Genomic DNA, 23,747 nt, shown 5'->3' on the forward strand with positions numbered 1-23,747 from the left:
CCTATGCAATTGGGGGATGGATGGTGGGGAAAGTCTACAGGAATACAGGTGTACGCACATAGACTCCCTTTTTCAGGTATCACGCCAAACAAAATTCCCCTTGCAGGACCCATCCTTATCAACTTTTCAATGTCTAGTGAAGATCATCCTTTCTCAACAGGCGTCCATCCCTGATTTATTGGTTCTACTGCTGATTTTACTCATTTTTATTACTGAATTTTAATTGCATTCTATTCTATCCTTTGAAGGCCTTTTTGAAAGGAAATACAGCCTATATGTCACTGCACACTTATTTCCTAGAGAAAAACATATATGATGATAAAGCAATCACATTTTTTAAGACGTCTTACAATAGAATCCATAGTGAATAGCAGGATATATTTTACCATGCAACTGCAAATCCTTCCGAATTTGGGCCCAAAATAAAACAGGCAGTAGCTCAGTTTCATGAAAATAATACATTAGGGGACATTTCTGGCACAGTCTATGTACAGCAATTCACAGTATCTGACATCATCTCTGTGATTACAAGGAATCAGCTAATGAAAATTATAGGTTTCCTGCTAATATTCTTTTAGCCTCAGCATCACATACAATATTTGTCATCAGATTCAGACACTTGGGTGTCATTTAGCTTTCAGCTCTGGCATTCTAGTAGTCTCTCGGGCTGGTTGAGTGTGCCAGCTGCTCCAACAGCAATTAAAACAAAAGAGAGAGAGAGCAATGATGGCAGCCAAACAAGGCGCTTGGGGCATGAGCTTAAGCCCATTTCTTCAGGGCAAGCCCCACTGAAATCGCGAGGACTTGTTTCAAAGGGAAGGAATTCTTGTGTTACATATCTGGCTTGTATTACATTCCATCACACGGTGCTTTGAGTAGGGGACACGTTGTTTAAGGATTTTCATTATTTGCATATCTCACTAAGGTAAGGTGACCATATGAAAAGGAGGACAGGGCTCCTGTATCTTTAACAGTTGCATAGACAAGGGAATTTCAGCGGGTGTCATTGGTATGCATGCAGCACCTGGTGAACTTCCCTCTTCATCACAACAGTTAACGCTGCAGGAGCCCTGTCCTCTTTTGTATATGGTCAATTTGCACCATCTTCGTGTAAAGTCAAGGGCCCAAAGGATGTCTTCATGCAGGCATTGGGACCTGTCCCCAGACTCACTGCATGTCCACTCCATGCTGTGCAGTATTTCCAGTACAGCAGAATTTGGAGCCATTTCAACCCAGGTTTTACTCACGGTGGCCTTGCCAAGGGGTAGATATGTTCAGGCAGTCATGAAAGAAGGTGATAACCCTTATTCTACACCTTTGTTTGTGCCAGTGTTGTTCCCCACCTCAATCCAAGTGGAGAGGCGGGTAAAAAATATATTATTATTATTATTATTATTATTATTATTATTATTATTATTATTATTATTATTTAGTCCAGATTGACTTGTGTTCATAGAGAATCTTACTTCTACACCTAGCATCCCCTGTAAATGACAAGTTTAGGATTGCTTTGGATGCCTGCTGAGGAAACAGCACCATTATGAAACCTATGAGTGGCTTCAAATGTTATGTAACATGATGAACACAGTATCTCAACTGACTTGTGCCTCCTGTTCTTGACTGTCTTTGCTTTGTCCAAAGTTCAAATTTTGCATCTCCTCTCCTTCCTAGATGTGCAAACAGTCTACACATTTTGACATTTGCTCTTCTGACCACGGAGATTTATTCACTAAGAAATTATTGACCATTCTTTGCTCAATCTTCTATTGTTAGTACTGACACTAAATGTCAGAGTTGGAAGTTCGGGGTGGGGTGGGGGGACTTTTCCAGTTCAGAAATCCTGAAGCATCCCTGTTTTAAGGCCTCTCTGCCACCAGGGTAGGTTTTGGTGAACTAAGTTCAGGGTGACTGTGCTGATATATAAAGCCCTATACGGCTGTGGACCTGGTTAGCTGATGAAGCACCTTGTCCTTTATGTACCTACCTAGATATTAAGATCTAGTGGGGATACCTTCTTGATGGTGCTGCATTTGCTATTATTATTATTACATTTTTATACTGCTAAATAGCTAAAGTTCTCTGGGCAGTTTACAACAATTCAAAGGTAATAAAATTAGATATACAGATATATCTAATTAGATATATAACAACCTGAGAGGGCATGTTCTCAATACAGGTACCCTGATTTTAGTATTCCACCCCCCTATGGTTGGTGCCGAACCTTATAAGCTTCTAATGCCAACTAAAGTCCTATTTGTTCACCCACGCGTTTGATTGAATCCATGTTTCTGCATCTTGTAAAATGTTGTTTAGCTGTGTTTCTGTTCTCTGTTTTACTGTCTTATCAGTGAATATTTGTACGCTACATTTTATAAATAAATAAATAACCAATATGACATCTCCGATGATGGAAGCGACTTTATCCTCAAAATACTTCACAAATAAGGCGCAGCAGGCCTTTGATAATTTCATGTTCATTAATAGGAGGCTGCACAAATCTCCTAACTAATTGGCATGGCTCTGCTGGATAGCATTCTGCGGATGCCATGTTGGCAGTGAAAGAAGATTTCTTTGCTGCCAATACTGCCACAGAATAGGCTCCCAAATGGGCTCTAAGCCATTTTCTGTTGGATTTGACCCAAGGCTTCTGCTCTTTGTACTCAGTGCTCCCCCAAGAATGCCTTGGAACATAAGCTGCTGCAACCCGAATCAGATCACTGGCCCATCTAGCTCACCAGACTAGTACGGCTCTCTAGGCTTTCAGAAAGGAGTCCTTCCCAGACATACTTGGGGATTCCAGGGATTGAATCTGGGATTTTTGCAAAGCACGTGTTCTACTTCTGAGCTAGGACACTTAACTTCCCTATTCAACGCTAAGAAGGGGAGGAAGTCTCATCCTTAGCAAGGACCAGGTTTTTGTATTCTTCTTCATGGCCAATGAGTCATTAAAGGCTGACCCAGTCACAGACTGTCTGTATGCGGACCAGTGCAAAACAGTTCCTTTTGTTCTCTTCTGGAACACAAGATGAATGTACTGGTCCAGGAATACATTGGTACAGGTCCATAGTCAAAGTGGCTATGAGATTTTGAGCCACAGCAGTAAAGGGGGTTTGAATGTGGATGTTGATCCCACAGGACAAAGAAGCTAGGGGGTTTCCCAGCACCAATCTCAAGATGACCTCCATGAATCTGTTAAGACAGCAAGGCAGGTAGTTTGGTATATGAGGTGCATATATTACAGAAAAGTCATCTTGGACTGGATGCCTAGTGAGCAAAATGGATTTTTGTGTGTGCATCACAGCCACTTTCCATCCCCATCAAGTACCTAGCTGGAAGCAGCACCAAGCACTGAGCTGGTAGCAGCTGGAGCAATACAGGATTTGCTGCCTCATCCAGCCAGATCTGGGTGATAACAACCCTGGTCAGCTTTTCCCTCCAGGATCTACTGGTTTTTATTAGAGACTCACTTGACATTGATCAGAAACTGAGAAGGTATTAAGAATTCCTAGGTATGTGGAGGAATATGCACTAGGTGTCTAGTCCTCTTTTCCTTCGCTTGGCGTGTCCCCCCCACCAGTGCCATATCTTCCCCTGCCTCCCACCCCCCACACATAAATAACCAACCACAGGCCTTTTCTCTTTTCCTACTCCATCGTGGGACAGAGACCCCAAACCCCTCCCTTCTTTTTTGTATAGGCATCTCTGGATTCACCGGAACCCCCCTTTAAGCTCAACCATCCCCTCAAGTGGGCATGGGGAAGGTTTTTCAGTCCAAGGGATGAATTTGTTACAGGCAAGCAAGTTAGGGGCCACATGCCTGCATTGGGCAGGGCCACATCCCAAGGTGGCCTGTGGCCTCACATTTGGCCCCACGCCATTGCCCCTTCCATACCACAATCAGGCTTTTAGAAAGCCTCGATTGGTACCAAGGGGGTATTAAAGAGCCCGGTTGTACTGGGGGAGGGGCAATTTTTCAAAGGGGGTTGCAACGTCAGGCAGGGAAGGGTTAGCCCTTTGTTGCCCAGTGGCTACTCCCCTCAAAGTGCCCCACACACTGCAATGAAGCTTTTTAAAAGCGTTAATGCAGCATTGGTGGGAGGGCAGGAAAAGTGTCTTATCTCCAAGCAGTGATCGGAGATAAGGCAGGAAAGATGGTGGTCCAGATGGGAACCTCACGAGGACCATGTAAGCAGGGCCGGCTCAAGATATTTTGTTGCCTGAGGCCAAGAACAAGATGGCCCCCCCTCCCATTTCATGTACAAAAGCCAACTGGATGGGCAGTCTTCAACAGTGATGCTGGGACAGCATCCTCCACTCCACCTGGAGGCATCAAGTTAAATAACTTAGGGTCTGCAGAGCAGTTCTCATGGCAGATTTCTCTTCCAACACACCTTGTTGTTACCTCCCAGCATCCGCCGCCTGAGGTGACTGCTTCATTCTGCCTAATGGTAAGGCCAGCCCTGCATGGAAGACCCACAGGCCTGAGGTTCCCCATCCCTGTCCTGAGGCCTAAAAACGTCTGCCTGTCTGGCCCTGGCCCTGGCCCTGGCAGCCTGAGGAAGACTGTTCCTTGGAAAATATGGTTCCATAAACTCATACAACTCAGTATATTTTTATTTGCTTACTATAAACAGAGATTGCTGCCATCTTAAAAGTTATAGCATGGAAGGTCATGGTGGTGAACTCTTTCAAGTTCTTTCAGGCCTTCCTTTTTCAGTCAAAAAGGGTTTCCTCTTCAAATGGCCAATTTGTTTAGTTTCCAGTGCCAACTCATCAAGGTGTTTGTGGTTTTATTAAGTTTACTTGTGGTGGTTTTGAAAATAAGAGCTGCTGGCAACTTGCAAAATAAATAATCTGAGGCAACGTGCCTAAAACTAAATGTACATTAAGCACATTTTATATAAATGTAACTAAATTCATAATGAACAATGCAGAGATCATAACCTCTGTCATATTTTTGACTCTCTGCTGACCCGTACAGCTGTTGAGAAAAGTGAGATCTAAAGATAGGTCTAATGAAAATAGTTGCTAATACCATAGTGTACTTCTAATATGTACCATGTAGCCCAACAGTAGGAGATTATGGTTTTGGAAATAATAACAGTTAGTAAATTTGCATTTCTAAGTATCCAATGCTCTTAAAATATTTATTTATTTAAAACATTTGTATACCGCTCAACATCTAAACAGAATCCGGAGTGCTGAATAACAAGACATAAAATGAACAAAAGATAAAATAGGAAACATGACATTAAAATTATTCTTGAAAAACAGAGTGCTAATAAAACTGAGGCTGGTCAACCAAGGAAAAGAACTGTTTTCAGGATGTGCCAAAAATGACACAGTATTGGCCTGATCTTCAAAGGCAGGGAGTTCCACAGGAGGGGAACCACTACACTGACGGCTCTTCTCCAAGTGACCCAAATCAGGCCCGTAGGTCCATGCGGAACCACTAGGAGCATGCCCTCTGATGACCTCACCAATCAGGCAGATTGGTAAGGGAGAAGTCTCTCTCTCTCAGGTAACTGGTTGTTTACGGCTTTGTACACTAGTACCCCAAACCTAAACCTGCCCTCATCGTGAATAGGCAATGTGCAACTCCTTTACTAGGTGCATCGGATACTTAGGTGTGACAAGAGCAAAGCAAAGGATGGGTCACAACAGAGTCCAGCAAGGTTATTTGCTAAACCTACTCCACCAAAGCCAGACCCTAAGCCTAAAAGGGTAGTTCCAAAGAAGTGTGGAAATGTATTTGAGAGAAAGGGGAAAGCTGATACAGCACAGATGGAATAACCCTGCTGAAATTGCAGATGCTAAAGCAGAAGAGGCACAGAAAACTGAAGGTGCTAGAGATGCCCAGTGGATTGTGAAATCTTTTGATAACTTATGTACATCCTTTGCTGACTGTATATTTGGAAATTTTAAATCATGTTTTATAAAATGCAGAATTTTGTTTTCCTCTGAAAAACAACAATGGTTTTTGTATTTAGCATGCATATCTCTTCACTATTGTGTTTTGTGGTGGGGTGGGGGTGGGAAGACACATGCCACTGGGCCCTTTACTTAGAAACAAAGCTTTAAAGTGTTTGTTCCCCATCAATTTTGCAAGACTTATTTTTCTTTATGGACATGAGGGTTTCTCTGATACTCGTTATCTGACGTGGTTTCTGAAATACACTTGAGAGAATGTTGCAATTCCGAAAATGGCTGTGTCTCTGAAGTACATAAATTTAAAAGTGTAGTTAGACTTGCTCTCTTCATTCATTCAGTGTCAATTGATTGGCATTTATCATTCCTGTAGGTGTGAATTGGGCTCTTTTTATACTGTATGTGTTCTCTTAAATAAAATGTATTCCCATAGTGTCAGGTAATCCAGAGCTCTGGAACCAAACACTGGAGGAGGGAGAACAGTTCGTAGATGACCACAACTCTTTTAGGATGCAATCTTGTATGCACTTACCTGGGAGTAAAACTCCTTAAAAGCAATGGGACTTATTTCTGAGTAGATTGCACTGGTCATACTGTGAATCTAGATCACAGATAAAGCTCTAGAAAAAATGCACAAACATCCATACTCAATCCTCATTTTGGTTTTTTTTCATATGTATACTTACAGATCACTGTAGACCAGGCCATAAATCTGTGACAGGCTGTGATGATAGATTCCTCGTAGGATAATTAAAAGTAGAATCACAACAAAAGCTGGAAGACCCCAACCCAGAAGAAAAAACATTAGATAGCGTCGTTCTGTGTGCTCATCATTCATCACAAGGACATACCAGAAATTAACAGCCTAGGGAATAATGGAAAACATTGGATCAATAAGTTTGATATAAAGCATGAATAATATTGTAAAATAAAAATCTCAGAAATATACATCTGCTCACCACAAACATTCAGCATCATTTTTTTAAAAAAAATAATACTAAAACAAATGAAAAAAATACATATTTAGGATGGTGGCAGAGACATGCTAGGATGATTTTGCCCAAAGGGGGTTTACTTTGATTAATACAAGTTTGCAGTTAGTAGAGCTAAAGAAAGAAGAAAAAAACTCACTGAAAGTACAAGAAATTATTCTGTGGACAAAAGACCTAATTTTTATGAACTTCAAATGTTGACATCAAATATTGAACTATTGCAGTGTCTGGCTATGCCATAGATAAGCAACTCATCTCTAATATAAATAAATTAAAAATTAGTCAAATCCTACTTTAATAAGTTTTTATATAAAGAGGTTGAATGCTTTCATCATAGAAAAACATGTACTTAGGGATGAGTAAACTCTCCAAAACTCATGTTGGATCAATTTGTTAATTATCCGCTACCCCAGTAAGTAGCTGCAGGATAAGGTGAAATACCCCCAGAGCAACACTGGTAAGTAGATGTAGAACCAGAATGAAGGCTCATGGACCTAGGTAAGTAGCTGCAGGACCAGAATGAATGCTTATGATTTGATATGGTCAAGTATCTGCAAAATCAGAAGGAATGTCCACAGACTGGGTAAGTAGCTGCAGGGCCAGGGTGGATGCTCGCAAAGCAATATCCGTAAGTAGCTTCAAGATCAAGGTGAGTGTCTACAGAACAGGATAAGTGGCTGCAGGACCATGATGAATACCATTACAGAAACACAGATAAGTATCTGCACTATCAGAAAGAATGTCTATGTAGTGGTGCAAGCCATAGGTAAGTAGTTGGGAAGTTAGGATGATCTCGTACTGAGTTTGCTTTGGACACGGGTTTGCTTGTCCTCTTGTTCTTTCCTGACTGCTGTTGTCTGTATTAGAAGGTCTCTTTTACCACTTCTAACAGCGAGGCGTTGAGTTATTTAAAGAGCCCTTGTCCTGATTCCTGTTCCTTCTGTTTACAGCGCTACCTGGGAATGGCTACTGTTGCTGGGCAACCAAGGAAACCTGAGAGACACCCCCCTCCCCCTGATGGCTCCTCACAGATAGATACAGAGAAATTGGAATGGGTTCAGAGGAGGACCATAGAGAAAACAAGTCCTATGAGGAAAGGTTGGAGGAACTGGCTATATTTAGCCTGAGAAGAGAAGTCTGGGGACAGACATAACAGCACTCTTCAAATACCTGAAGGGCTGCCACACAGCACATGATTCATTCTTTGCTGCCCCGGGGGACAGGATTACATCCAATAGGCTTATAGACTACAAGAGTGTAGATTATAATTGAATATTAGGAGAAACATCTTAATGGTAAGAACAATTTGATGATGGAATGAATTGTATGAGGGGAGTGAAGTCGGGTCTCCCTCACTTGGAGGTCTTCAAGCAGATGCTGAACAGCTGTTTGATGGAGTGTTCTTAGGGTGACCATATGAAAAGGAGGACAGGGCTCCTGTATCTTTAACAGTTTCATAGAAAAGAGAATTTCAGCAGGTGTCATTTGTATATATGGAGAACCTGGTGAAATTCCCCCTTCATCACCACAGTTAAAGGTGCAGGAGCTATACTAGAGTGACCAGATTTAACAGAGGGCAGGGCACCTGCAGCTTTAACTGGTGTGATGAAGAGGAAATTTCCCCAGGTTCTCCATATATACAAATGACACCTGCAGAAATTCCCTTTTCAATACAACTGTTAAAGATACAGGAGCCCTGTCCTCCTTTTCATATGGTCACCCTAAGTGTTCTAGCTCTGGATTACATGCACCAAGCAGGGGGCTGGACTAGATGCCAGTTCTATAACTCTATACATGCAACATGCAAAGGAGTACAAGAAAAGCCCAACACTGATTTGGATTAGAAAACCGGGGTGGGTGGGTTACCCTTTCCCTCAGCCCACCAGTTGATTTTCAGAATTAGTGTAGTGTTCATAATATGTAAATCATGCTGCCTGTATTTGGGGAACTAGAATATAGCAACACTATTCCTAATAATGTAAATTAAGACCTATTTTGTCAATGTGTACATAAGAAGGCCCTGCTTGTGTAATCCAGTCTGGGGAATAAGAATGAAGACTACCATCTGGCAGCTGCTGAGAAGTGCTCCAATACTAGACCAAAAAAGAAAAAGGACCAATGCAACCACTAATGCTAAGTGAACCCGCCAATGAACACATTGCTGCCTCTTCCCCTAAATTCCACCACCTGCAAAGGAGGCATGGTGCGACTTTGGATTTACTCCTGATTATGTTTAAGTAAGACGTGATCAAAGAACATGTACAGCACAGCCATGTATCCTCAAAATTTGCTTCCCAGCAAGAAATATGCAGTTGTTTACAAAAGATCAGACCAGTAAATTAAATGGCTAAACATTTGTACATTTTCTTACTGCAATTAGGAAACAAATGCTTTAAGTAGACAATGAAAACATTACTCTGTATACACACACACACACACACACAAACCCTTTCCCCCATTATTTGCTGAGTTGTCCTTTCAACGATTCCCCCTGTTCTCAGCTTTCTGTTCCTTGCTGCCATTCTCTAATGCTATTTTGTTCTTGTGACATTAAAAGAACAAGCAGAGTATTTGGCAGAAAGCAGCTAGCTGCATGGCCTTGTAGACAAAACTAGGCCATGCTCCAGCTCTAGACAGATGAACCCTGGAGTTTATTTATGCCATTCTGTTTAGTCACAGAGCCATGATCCCATTAATTCTACCTCTTAGAACTAGTCTTTTTAGTCATGCAACTCTTGATAGTTTTCTAAGAACTTAGTACTGTGTGTCCTTACCCTTGTTTTCTCTATTTGTTCAACCACAGTTACCTATCTTCTTATCTCTTATCGAGAGTGAATGATAAGCTGACTCGACTGGACCTTGCAAAGCATGGGGTGAGCTTGGCCTGTTTGCCATTTCCCATACAGTGTCATTTTCATCTTGATAACTATACGTCTCTCATCTTTTGGTATTCCAAAATTAAATAGATCAAATACAAATAGCAGATCTAAATTTAGCGAGTCCTTTCCTGTTGCTATGGTGTAACAATAACCAGTTGTTTGGAAACGAAAAGGTACAGCCAGTTTCCTGGCTACTAGATGGAGGAACTCACACAGAGGTTCGTATTGTGCTGGGGAGCAAATGAAAAATGATTAGCTCTTGATGTAAAGCGTAATGAAACAATCTTTATTTCATGTGAGAGTTCTATTTCAGAATGCAGCTTCCTCCAAGCCACCTCTCAGACTACAATGGACCATATATATATATATATATATATATATATATATATATATATCAATATTTTATATAGTTACAAGTAGAGCATGGGATGTGATATATAACAGGAAAACATTGTCTTCTGTGCTATCTGTCAAAAGGGATATAAATTTCATTCCAAGGTTTGTTATTTATTTGATCACAAAGACATTTAAAATATCTCTCTAGTTCTGTCTTGCTGCACGTTTAAGCAAGCTTAAAAATTTACCTGCTTGCATTTCTTCAATTTCTTATATAGTCTTAATTATGCATATTTCCCAACTATGCCAAGTCTTTTTTCACTTTCCTGGACCTGATCCTGCCTAACTTCCTGCTTGAACCCTTACAGCGTTATATATTAATCAGCAATGTATCTGCCATTTTGAAAGGTAGAGTAGAGGGTAGCAGGGACACAATGTATCTCTGTGTGTAACGGAATATGCATTGCAGTGTGTGGAATGGATAAGAATTTATTGCATTTTGTGTGACTAGTTCTGTATGTATGTTGTGAGATAACTGAGTAATGGGATATATTCTTGAACAAAAGAAGGCTGCCACAAATGGATCAGTCAGGTGCTGGAAGCAGCAGGTAGCTTAACTTAGCAGGGATACGTCCAGCTTAGTGTTACTGGTGTCAGTGGCAGACCTGGCTACAATGAGAAAAATGAGAATAATGGAATGGCCAGGTCCGAAACTAAAGCTGAGGTCATTGGCATCATGAGGGTTATAAAAGGCCAGGGTTTGAACAGTTTGGGGGAAAGATCCTAAGAGAATGCCATATGTGCTTAGGCTGACTTCGCCCACAGTGCCCTCCATTTAGATAAATATGAAACTGTTAGACTGAGAGGAACCTCAAAGGAGCATTCACACCGTTACCCTTGTGTACATGAGGCCTTTATGTCCACCACTGATGCAGCAGAGAGAATTGCGCAATTTACGAAGGCTCTACAAATTGTGCAACTCCCCCATTGCATCAATGGCAGCCACCATTGACGAAAGGGGGGGGGGTAAGTGCGCAATTTTGGTGCAAAGGGGTTAGGTGGCTGCCGCTGAGCCCTCACCAGGGCAAGCCAAGCCTCAGAAGAGGCTCATATGGGCGGATGGTGGCGGCAATGGGGTGAGGCACGCGGGCGGGAGTTTCCCCACCCCTAGAAAGAACAGAAACTTTATTAGGCAGCTGGTATAACTAGCAGCATGCTGCATATTTTTTTGGTCTGTTTATTTTCATCCCTTTGTTGTGAGAAGGGACAAAAAAATTGCATTTGAAATTTGTGCGAAAGGCTGAGAATTTTGAACATGTTTCTCAGTGTGCAGGGCTTCAGTGCCATTCTGTAAGGAGGTGGTGATGGTGATACACTTTTTATTTTATCTTTTCTTTTCTTTCTTTTTTATCCTGCTCAGTCTTTACAGCCTCTCTGACTGTTTGAGTTTTCTCAGAAGCCCCCTCGAAGATTTTACCAGGACTTCCTCCTTGGGGCTTTCCAGTGCAGCTGCCTGCTGAATGCCTGGAAGCTGAGTGAGGAGCTGCTGTTACTATTGCTGTTGGTGAAGGACTTTTAACAACACCCAAACAAAACCTAAAATGCCTCACTCACCTTGCAGAGCTATGTGTGACCAATTCACTTATTTGGGTGCAAGTGTGCATGGTCCCTGGCATTTTGGGAGGGGGATTTAAGCCTTCCCCTCCCACTTTAAGCCTGAAATTCAACCCCCCCCCCATGAGGAGTTAAAAGAAATCATATCTCCATGGATTTCCATGGAGATGGGAGTTTTCTCTTCTTTTTTTACCCCCCGTTCCTTGTGGGGATGTGGAATTTTCGGATGAAAATGGCATGGGGGAAGCTTAAATTCCCTCCCTCCTGAATCATCATGGTCCTGATCTGAATTGGGCCTGCGCACATTTACCATCAGGTACGTAAGCCAATTATTCATAGCTTTGAAACATGTGATTAGCAGAACATTCAGTTTGGTGCTCTCAGGCTAGCTACCTTAGTCTTAAAAAGAAATTGTAAGGACAGAAACAGAAAGCCAGACAAAGAAAGCTGAAGGCCATAAAAAAAGAGCTTCAAGGGCAGCCACAAGAAATAGCTGGCTTGAGAGCAAGTCACAAAGGCTCTAAATCACATAGCTGTTTTATTTAGATTTATTGTGTCATGATATATGATGTGAACTAATCAATTTAGTTATATAAACATAATTATTCTATGGCAATAGTTAATTTCCTCCTTTGGGATTTTTGCAGTAATTCTATGACTCACTGGAACTGTATAATTAAAATGAATGGCAGACTGTGATACATTTTATTTCCATTCATTATGGATGAGCGTGCACCAGTTAGCAAAGACTTCGCTTTTCCTTCATGAGCAATGCAGAGAATCTGAAAACAAAATTAATCCACACTACCTAACCAAGTTGATTGTGTGTGTGTGTGTGTGTGTGCGTGCGTGCGTGCGTGCGTGCGTGTGTGTGAGAGAGAGAGAGAGAGAGGGAGGGAGGGAGAAAAAGGGTACAGGGATGATGAAATTTCCTTCAAATATATGTATTTGAAAAGAATATATGCAGCTAGGGAGATCAAGACCACAGAAATTTGCCCTAAAAATGGGCTTTCCTTAGTGATTCTTCACTATTTTCCCCAGAATAGGAATACGTTTTATGTATTCTTCCTAAAGGTAAAAAGAAAAGAAAAAAGAGACCCGCAACCAAGTACTGTCACAGAATTTAACATCTTCACATTTCTAATTAGCAAAGGGATACAGTGAAGCTTTGTTGGTGATTGCCAAACAATTTTGTGGCACTCTTTTCTCTTGACACAACTTCAAAGAACAAGCTTGAGTGTTGTTGGAAGTGATGGTAAGATCCTTTGATTCAAACCTACACTTGGTAGCTATCTCTAAGTTAATAAAGGCAAGTGGTTTGGACATGTTCTATTTAGTGTGGTTTTAATGGAATATCATATAGATGAAAAGAAACCAGCTCCTCTCCCATCAAAAGAATGGTATTCACTCCCTTCCAAAATCCTCAATCAAGCCTCTTTGCTTGAAACCCAGAGTGATTACAGAAATCCATTTGGTGGGCCCTTCAAACAATGGGACCCGGGCAGCAGCCCAGCCTTGCCAGATTGCTGGTGCTGGCTATATCAGTTACTGTGTTTGCGGAGTAGATTTTCTGCATTGCCAACTAGCTAACCAGAAACATAATGGCGTAGATGTTTTCACTGATAAGAGTGAAAACAGTAACAAAATCTGGAAGTACAGTAGAAACACCTCCCTGATATTTATTATAGTGGATTCAGATGAACAGTTGCAATAGTGAATGTACCATACATGATTCTGTTTTTTGCTTGTTTGCTTGCATGAGAGACTATTAGTGAAATAGGAGCTCATTATTTGGGGGGATTTTTTTGAAATGTAGGATGAATCAGGAGATGACTCATGCTTCCAATTCTTTGTTTGGGATATACAAGTTCTCATTCATACTCATAGTGTGACCACTTCCAATTCTGAAACTACATGGATGGGCCAATCATGTGGGGCCTTCTTCCCTTATAACTGTTTCACCAGGAGAGACAGCAATGAATGGACAGGGGGTGGGAAACTATGTGGCTGGACTACCCATATAGTCCCACTATTTAAGGTTTACTGCAACAGTCCTGCTGTAGAACATAAGAGCCATGTTGGATCAGGCCAAGGGTCCATCTAGCCAATCATTCTTTTCACAATGACCAACCAGTTGCCATCAGAAAACCACAAGCACGAAAAAGTACAACAGCACCCTTCCACCCATGTTCTATAGCAACTGCTGTAGAAAGGCATACTGCCTCTGTTACTGGAGGTAACATATAACCATCAAGACTAGTTGCCAGTGATAGCCTTATCTTATTGATTCATAGCCATGAATATGTCCTTTTTGTGCCTTCAAATACTGTACTGCTTTCATCGCCAGTTGAAGACCTTTTTATTCTCTCAATATTTTAACACTTAATTTTAACTTAAATTTAAATTTTACTGTTTTAACTCTGTATTTTAATCTTATATCAATTTTGCTGTGTGGTTTTATCCTGGTTGTGCTTTTTATACTGTATTTTGTAATTGTGCTTTTAACCTGTTGGTTGTTTTATTGTGGTTTTAATTTCTGTGAACCGCCCAGAGAGCTTCGGCTATTGGGCGCTATAAAAATGTAATAAACAAATAAAATAAATAAATAAAAATCCAAATTGGTCATCAATATCATAGTTAACTATGCACTGTATGACGAAGACCTTCCTTTTATCTGTCCGGAATCTCTCACCAATCAGCTTCATAGGATGACCCTGGGTTCTACTATTATGAGAAGGAGAGAAAAAATGCCTCCCTATCCACTTTTCTCCACACCATGCATAATTTTGTACATCTCTATGATGTCTCTCATAACTTGCCTTTTTCTAAACTAAACAGTTGCAGAAGTTGTAACTTTTCCTCATAGGGGAGATGCTCCAGCCACTTGATCATTTGAGTTACCCCTTTATGCACCTTTTCCAATCACCATGTGAAAAAATAAAGCAACAGAGGCTCTCAGCCACCACATCCCACTCAACAATTGTGTTGGCTTTTCAATGGAGATTCCCCACCATCATTGGCCGGTCCAGTTATAACTGGCTTCCTTGGGACCATGTGATCCCATCTCGCAATCCCTTCCCTCAAAGAGAAAGGAAGGAATAAAATTTAGAAGATCTCAGAGTCTGCTCCAGCTGGTCGGCCCGTCCCCCTCATATCCCCACAGAGGGCCATCTACCACCAACTGCCCTGGGAAAAGAGCTTGATGATTTGCTATGTTTATTATTGTTCACTGTGAATTTATTACTATATTCTGAGTTTGCTTGTAAACCACCTTGGAAACATTTGTATTTTGAAAGGTGAGATATACATAATTGTAATTTATGGACAGAATCCTACACTGCCCCCACACTAGCAGAACCAAGTGCTAGTGCAACCGGAACTAGCGCTTCCTCTAACAACCAGAAACAAGTGACGACACTCATTTCTGGAATGGGGAAGGTCAGCGGAGCTAACAAACGGGAGCTCTGTTGACCTGCCCCACTTGGAAATGAGTGTTTCCATTAATATCTGCAGTTATTACTGAAACCACTAGTTCGTGCTGCTCTAGCAATCAGTTCACCAGGCACAAAAGAATGGGTAGTGGCAGCAGTGTAGACTGCCCAATGTTTAATAAATTAAATAATAAAACTGTTAAAATTAAAACAGTTAATTGGTGAGGATAGCCTCATTTACCTGTGTTTAATGTAGAATGGGAAAATCTCTCCTACGAAATGGGGGATAAGTGCTAATTTCTGAAGCTTGCTTTCAATTTGTTAACCACAGTTTACAGGGAGCTCACATTACAATATATTACAACCATGCCAGCCCAATATGAGAATTTTGAAGCAGTATACAAAATGTATGACGGAAAAAGTAGCTTCTTAAACGTTCAAACATCTAAGAAGTATGGATAACTTTTCAGTATATGAAATTTAACTGTACAACAGAGAGAGCTTTGTTATTAGACTTCAAAGAAAGTGGTCACAAACTCTGCACACATTGCTTCTACATCTTTTTGCTGTTGTTGCTTCCTCAATAATATTTATTTAATGTATTTTTATTCCACTTTTTTTGAGGTGGTGGAAATCCTTTCTCAAAGCATCCCATTTCTATCCCAAAAACTGAGAGCAATTGTTGAAGGAGAGTAAGCGAAAAGTAATACTAACCTGAATAAGCATCCAGCTGAACTGGCAAAGGTAGAGGTAGTGGGTGACTGTGCCCAAAGCTGAACAACTTTCCTCTGAGAGTTGCTGACTTGTGTAAGCTGAGGCCAGAAATGAAATCTAGAAGAAAAATTATATCAACATCAGTTAAACATTGTGTTCACAACATTAAGACAGTCAGCGAATGAACAAAATGTGCTTGCAAGAGTGATAAAGAACAGAATGGTCAATATCTATATAGATGATAGCTTTCCGAGACCCATTTATTCAACATGAGGTCTTGGAAATTCACTTAATGAAAACCCAGCATTATAATTAGCTTAGAATGAAAAATGGGGAGGTATTTGTGGAGTTTCTGCCTGCCTCTCTAATCATTACATGATTTTCAGATGGGTTTCACAGGGGCAGGAGACACCAGAGACACTAGATACTTCTGGGTCTTATTGACTTGCCCAGCAATTAAGTGTTGAGGGACCCCAAGAGGAGAAGCCAGGAATTATTGCTGCCACTTCCTCCACAGCTTGGCCCATCTTTTGTACCAGCATAAATATTCAGGAGTGAACAGCTCCCAGGACTTGAGAGGGCTACAAAGGCCCTCCTAGAACCCAGTGGCCACGCCCCTCTCCCAGCGCAGCGACAAGTGGCCACTGCTGAAGTCCCAGCAATTCTGCTGGGAAAGAAGGTGTGTGGAGAGTGCATGTCTTGTTTCCCAGAAGACTTGAGCTCCTCACAACTCACCAGTTATTTGGCAGGCAGTTGGCTATCCAATTCTGCTGGGAAACAAGGTGTACACCCCCGGCGTGCCCTGTTCTACAGTAGAATTACTGGGATTTCAGTGGAGGGGTAGTGACAGGACATAGTTGGGAGGCATACAAATGGCTGTGGTGAGCCATATGTGGCCAGCCGCCCACATGTTGTTCACCCCTAGGTACAGAACCTTGTCTTGGCAGACATTTATGTAGGATACATATACAGATCTTGGACGTACAGGAGTTGTATACATGAAATGGAAGGAGGAACACCTATAGGAGCAGTCCTTGTGCTGAATTAGGCTGCCCAGATGCAGGAACAGCAATTTGCCTCCTGTTTCCTGTAACTTTTCTACAAAGATGTAATAGCATAAGACTCCACAACAGCAGCATTCATTTGATGGTCCAGGAGCCACATATGGCCCATGGTGCCTTGTCCCATCCCTCTGGCTTCTAACTCCTACTCTGAAAGCAGTATTTCACTTATTTCTAATTGCTATTGATCATTGCAGCAATACTGGAACTGCTTTAAAAGCCCTGGAAGTTGGGAATAGCCAGGTTGAGCCCTGGATGCTGAACTGTTATCAACCAATGAGCTCTATTGATTGAGCTCAGACATGTTCTTTATTCAATGACAGCAACATTCCATGAATGTATAAAACAACCACCACCAATCAAATATCAGATATTGCTTACATATTTCCTCAAATGACCTCAATCACAGTACCTGACAATAGAGACATTTCATTCATACAGTAAGAAGTGAGGTATTTACATATATACAGCATGACTCTGACCTTTTCTGTGGTTACTAGCTGTACCTGGCGTAACATATGCTGTTGTAGCATATCTTAAAGGTTATTAATTAAATATCATTGCATTTTATTTCTTTATTCATTCATATATTTCATTGTAAACACAATTAACAATCTCGTTCTTCTCAGATACAACACTTAATGAGCTCAATGATCAAACTCTTGAGAGAACAACAGAAGTAAAATTTCTTGAAATTTTGAAGCCATGGGGGGGAAAGTGGGGGGATGGAAAAATATGCCATTTTTAGCTCTCTTTACAGATCTAAAGTCACTTTGTTGCTTTAGGACAGCTTTCCCCAACCAGATGTTTTCCACTTCAACTCCTATCAGCCCCATGCAGCTTGGCCAATGGTGAGGAACTCTGGGAGTTGTAATCTAAAACATGTGGAGGGCACCAGGTTGGGGAAGACTGTCCCCAGTATAGAACGCATTTAATTGGTACCCAAAAAATAAAAGAAGAGATGCCAGGGCTCCAGAGAAACACCCTCCTCCAACCCGCTTTGATCTGGAATCCCTAAATCCCTGGATGGGGGAGGGATTCTCTGCGGTGCTGAGGGGAATGCACTTTGCACACACTCAGAGGCACGGTCTCCCTGATTCTTCACTTCCGAGCTGAGCACCCAGGGGGTGGGGACACAAACGAAGAATGCCACATCCAGGGGAAAGGGTTAGAATCCAGATTTAATAATTTTTTAAAGGTGTGTGGTGGGGTGGAATTCAGCCCCTTGAGGTAGCTATCCCCCTCCCCCTAACCTTCCCTCATACCATGCGGGCGATCTTTAAGCCTCCCCTCACGGAGCTCTGGAAAGCCTGGTTTCCTGCTACCATGGTCGCTTCTGAAGGCTCGTTTTCCTCTCGCAGGATGGCGGAATGTCCATTGAGGCGAAAGCAGCCGCCTTAGCTAGGCCTTAGTCGGCCTTGCCCACCCCCAGGCGCCGGGCGAGGTTCAGGTGCCCGTCTTACCTCCATCGAGAGCGAGGGTGGTCTTGGCCGCCCCCTCCCTCTCTCCCTGCCCGGCCTACCTCACGTGATGGTTGTGATGATAACCGTGGAGGAAGAGGGCCCACATCTGCCGCCCTGAGCTCCTTGGATGGATAGCCATACAATTAAATGAACCACTGGGGATAAGCATTGCCTTTTACATTTTTTCCCAATGGATTTGTTACATTCATGTGAACCACCCAGACAGCTTCGGCTATTGGGCGGTATAGAAATGCAATAATTTATTTATTTATTACATTTTTATACCGCCTAATAGCCAAAGCTCTCTGGGCGGTTTACAAAAATTAAAACCATGGGGACGGAGCCGCTCTCGAGCTCTGCCCAGGCGGCCAGGCGGACCCAACAGCACTGAGGCGAGGCCGAACTCGCTCTGTACAGTTGCTTAGCAATGCTGGAATCTTCACGGAAACATACCTACATACCCAAGCATTTTATATACATAGTTCGTCTGACTAATTTTGTATGTGCATATAAGAACTTTTTTTCCCCAAAGCCAACACAATATTGATAATGCATCTACAGTATTTAAGATAGTGGATGTTGCTTTACATTGTCATCATATTTATTAGTTAAACAAATATAATACATAAAACAAGGGGAAACAGAAAAGGTCATATTCAAAGCATAAGTATAGCTTAGTTTGTGACTGTTGGAGATATTATTGTATTTAACTGAACTGGACTGAAAACTCTATTTACAATATGCTCAGAGGAATTCCTTCTTCTTTTTTAGAACTAGGCGCTTTGCTGGTCTTGAGCAAATACATGATTGCTGTGTTCTACCCCTTCCATAACTCGTAAAGTTACACAACACTGTCATTTGATAATGAAACAGAACAAAGAACAAGGATCCGGAAGGCAGATACTAGTTCAAACATGTTTCAGAAATCAATGTTACTCAATAAAAAAATCCTCTTAAAATAGTAATATTGGATGTTATACCCTTTCTATGGCAGACTGCAAAGAGGAATGATTGAAATATAGCAATTGCAGCTCCTATTGGTAGTAGACCAGAAAGAAAATTTTGATACATGACATTATATACACAGAGAGAAAAAGAGAGAAATTCTTATGCATTGAGGACACTTTTAGACAATTATAGAACATGTTTCTTACATAGATAACCAGAATGGAGAATAAAGCCCATCAGAGTGAAACTTACACCTTATTACCATTAAATAAATTGGCAAATTAATGGTCCTTTCCACAGATCTAACTGGTGCAAGTTGCCACAGCCAAAGTTGTCCAGCCATTTCTGTATTCCTGTCCTCCTAACCTGGTGCTCTCCCAATGTATTGGATCACAACCCCAGCATTCCTAAGTATTGGCCATGTTAGCTGGGAGTGATGAAATCCAAAACATTTGGTTGGGGACAGCTGCTCCATTCTATGCTTCATGAAAGGTTTTACATTTGAGACTGTAAAAACTGCAAAGTTTACTTTATGAAGACCTGTGTACATATAAACCACCTGGCCTGAAACAACTTCCATTAAATGCAAAACCCAGCTTGCCATCATGGGAATACTGTGCAACATAATGAATAACACCTGCATTGCAGTATGAATACATCCAAGAAAATCATTTGTGCTTAAAAACTCCTGCCCATATAAAAGCTAAATAAATAAATAAATAAAATAAAATAAATAAATAAATAAATAAATAGCAAACATGCTAAAGGACTTGTGAATACAACCAGTGCAAAGCAATGGCACTGTCTTACAGTAGATCTGCTCTGACTTGCCAGGTAGGTTGCAGAAGGTGGTGGAGGAACTCTGCTTGTGTGCATGGGAGTTTCCCCAATGAGTGTTACAAGGTTCCATTCTGTCCCCTGTGATTTTTAACATCTACACAAAAGTGCTTGGGGAGGGAATCAAAGACTTTGGAGAAAGGAGTCATCAGTAGGCTGATGGCACTCAATTAGCTCTCCTTCTCTCAAATCCCAAGAGATAAGTGGATCTGTGAATTGTTGTCTGGAATAAGTAATGGATTGGATGAGGGCCAAGGAACAGGCCGCCTCTCAGTCCAGATAAGACAGAAATTCTTTCTTTCTTTCTTTATGAGGGTTCTGTGCTGCTTTTCAGTATATAATTTCTAATTATCTTTACAATATGTTCTGCAATATTACAAAAACAATCAATTTAAACAATAAAACAAAACAATGTATTAAAACATCAATTAAAACAGCATAGCAGCAAAGTAATACCGAAAATGGCTCCAGTTTCCAAACGCATGACAAAAATGAACAAAGGAAAGAAAGAAATGTCTTTGCCAGCCTCTCGAAAAAGAGAACAATGCGGAGAGGTAACAGGCACTAAATGAAGAGCATGTTAAAGCCTGGGGCTGCTATAGAAAAGGGGGAATCTGAAGAAGGATTGGAGCATCCTAATGCTCACTTCTTCTTTGAGGAGAGAATTGAGACCCTGAAGCTCATATTCTCAGCCTACAAGTATGTGTTCCAGTGTCTCCTCTCATCCAAAGTGCTACTTTAGATCCCGTCTATCCCATGGAATGCTTCCTCCAAGATATTTTACCTCATCTCCTGGTATTAAGATTAACTGACAAACAGACACCTTTGTATGGTTGCCTAAAGTACAGTGGGAGGCCCTAAGGTTTAATCTGGTGGTAGGCCCAGTTATTGCCCAAAGTTACTGCACTTAGCACTTCTACTGGTTTTCAAATGGCAGTTATGAACCTTTTAATGTTTAGTTCAAAAAGCTCTTTTAATGGAGTAAGGTTTTAAACTGGAAGTTTCACCCTTTAATAACTGCTTACTCTTTTTTTATGCTGTGTACATATGTGCAGAGTCAGACCATGGGTATATCTGACCAAGTATTGTCTCCTCCCCAAGTTCTCAAATAGTGTGTCCCCCCACCAGCGCAACCCCCCACAGCCTCTTTAGTCGGAGGTGATGGGGGGTGGGGATTGGTTTGATTCCTGTGTGTGCTTTGCATGTGTCTAACTGTAAACCGCTCAGAGAGCTTTGCTGTGGTGCACTACAGAATTTTAAACAAACAAAATGACTAGCCCAAGAGCCAGCACTGGTCAGTTAGACATTTTCAGGCACCTGGTAAATTTTCAGATCTTTCTTCAATGTTTTCCTCTCACTGTGATTATTTAGAGTTAAAATAAATTCTTACTAGGAAGGGGAAAATATCAGCATGTGTCTACTGTGAATAATGTTGGTTTTGGAACATTTCTCCTCAGGATCATATTATTTCCTATTGAGCTTCATGAATTTGCCTTAGTGAAAATGTCCTCTGAGTGCTTCTGTTTCAGTTAACTACAGCTTCAAATATAGCTCCAAGATCATTAATTTTTTTATTAACTCTAATAATAGAAAATATAACCTTTCAAAACAGCTGGTGTTAATCTTTGGCTATTTCTTGCAGAAAGGCTTAAAACAAACCACTGAGATCATTTAAAAACCCTGATGATGCCCCTTTTGTTGAAGTTCAGCATGACATTAAGCCTGTACAATTTGAGAGTGTGAAACAACTGAAAGCAAGAACAGAACAAAAGGTATATCTAAGTTTATTTTCTTGGTTGGTTTTATATAAAACCGTGCCCGGGAACTGAACTGATATGTACAAGTTTTCCCCTCATGCACAGGGCCTGCCCCACTGAAAAGACCCCTCCAAGGTGAGGGGGTCCTTCAAAGTGATATCCCATGAAGAGGGGTCCTAATGCACAAGCAGCAGTACTTTCTGTTCATGCACTGGGGGAAATGGGTATGTGTGTGCCTCTGACTCAATTACTCATGGTTGATTCTCACTTTATATGTTAAGCATGCTTTCTACATGTACACCAGGGTTAAATGGGTGGTTCATCTGCTCAGGTGATTGAAGAGGGTCCCACTCATAAGGGTGGCCTAGAAATAATTATAGATTTAGATTTAGTGGTGGTTATCCTGTTCAGGACAGAGCTACAGTTTCCCCTGAAGGTCCAGATTTGCAGGATGCGATTATTCCTTGATCCATCCTTATCACCAGAAGTACAGGTGGCCTCCATAACACAGAGCATCTTTTATCTGGTGCACCAAGTGTGAGCCTACCTGGACAGAAGTAATTGACTTCAGTTCTCCATACCCTGTTAGCCTCTAGGCTATTCTACACATGGGCTGCCATTGAAGATAGTTTGGGAACTTCTGTTAGTCCAGAATAGAGCTGCCAGATAAATGGAACTGAGAGATATGAGCACATTATACCAGAGGTTTATGAACTGCATTGACTCCCAGTCTGTTTCCAGGCACAAGTCAAAGTGCTAATTTTGTCTGTTAAAGCCCTCCTAGCTTAGGACCAGGATACCTAGAGTATCCTTGTCTTCACATGTGCCTTCTCAGATCCTAAGATCTTCATTCCATGGCCTTCTCTGAGTTCATTCACTGGTGAGGTATGGCAGGTGATTACTAAGGAAAAAGCCTTCCAGAGGTGCCCCCCCCCCGCCGCAACTCTCCTCAGAGGGGCTCGCTTTTCACTTACGTTAATGTCATTCTGGTGCCAGGCAAAAGACCTAAATGTTTTCCCCAAGCTTTTTAAGCTTCGTATCCATTTTTTTAATCTCTTTCATGTGATTTTACACTCTGTGTGTGTGTGTGTGTGTGTGTGTGTGTGTGTGTGTGTGTGTGTGTGTTACTATGTGGGTGTTTTTAAATTATTATGTATTTTAACAGTTTTTCTGTTCCTTGTGCATGTAAGCCTCCCTTATAATTCATTCAAAGGTGGATCATAAATATACAAATAATAATAAAAAGTAATAATAAAGGGGGATTACAGTTCTAAACAATCTGAGGCCTGCAATAGAAAAGTTCCAAGGAGGCTCAAACCAATAATAGTGGTTGTTCACTCTTGTATTCAGAGAAATGCAATACACCTGCAATGGCCTTATGGGCCCTTCCAACTCTACTATCCTATGATTCTATGATACTGCCTACACCTTTATGAGCTTGCCCATGCATTAAGATGAATGTCAGAGACTCGACTTTCTGACCCACCACCAAGAGCCATAGGCTGGTGGGTACTAGTGATAGGGCTAGAACATTACCAGCTACCACTGCTACTTGGCTTGAGAATGCAGAAGTGTGCTGTGGCTCCATTCAATAGCCAGAGCACTAGAGCTGCTGGGCTGGGCGTGTGCGAGAGAGTTTGCGGATGAGACGTGCTGTATTATTACATGTTGTGAGCCACCTTGAGAATCATTTAATTGAAAGGCTATGCATCTTCAAAATAAATCAATAGGAAATCCAAGCCTTCCTGCTGATCTATGGCTTAACTATACTTTCTGTCATGCAAGGG

The 23,747-nt window shown here is 41.5% G+C and overlaps 1 protein-coding gene across 1 annotated transcript in view; it reads right to left on the reverse strand.

The window, feature by feature from the left end:
• ADGRV1 (adhesion G protein-coupled receptor V1) overlaps nucleotides 1–23,747 on the reverse strand; it is a 319,443-nt gene that overhangs the window by 76,859 nt on the left and 218,837 nt on the right. The window contains exons 84-85 of the mRNA XM_063129627.1: nucleotides 15,895–16,011; nucleotides 6,615–6,793 (exon numbers count right to left, since the gene is read on the reverse strand). Of these exons, the coding sequence (XP_062985697.1) occupies nucleotides 6,615–6,793; nucleotides 15,895–16,011 (296 nt within the window). The remainder of the gene's footprint in view (nucleotides 1–6,614; nucleotides 6,794–15,894; nucleotides 16,012–23,747) is intronic.

This window comes from Elgaria multicarinata, chromosome 6 (genome assembly GCF_023053635.1).
Source record: "Elgaria multicarinata webbii isolate HBS135686 ecotype San Diego chromosome 6, rElgMul1.1.pri, whole genome shotgun sequence".
Taxonomy (NCBI): Eukaryota; Metazoa; Chordata; class Lepidosauria; order Squamata; family Anguidae; genus Elgaria; species Elgaria multicarinata.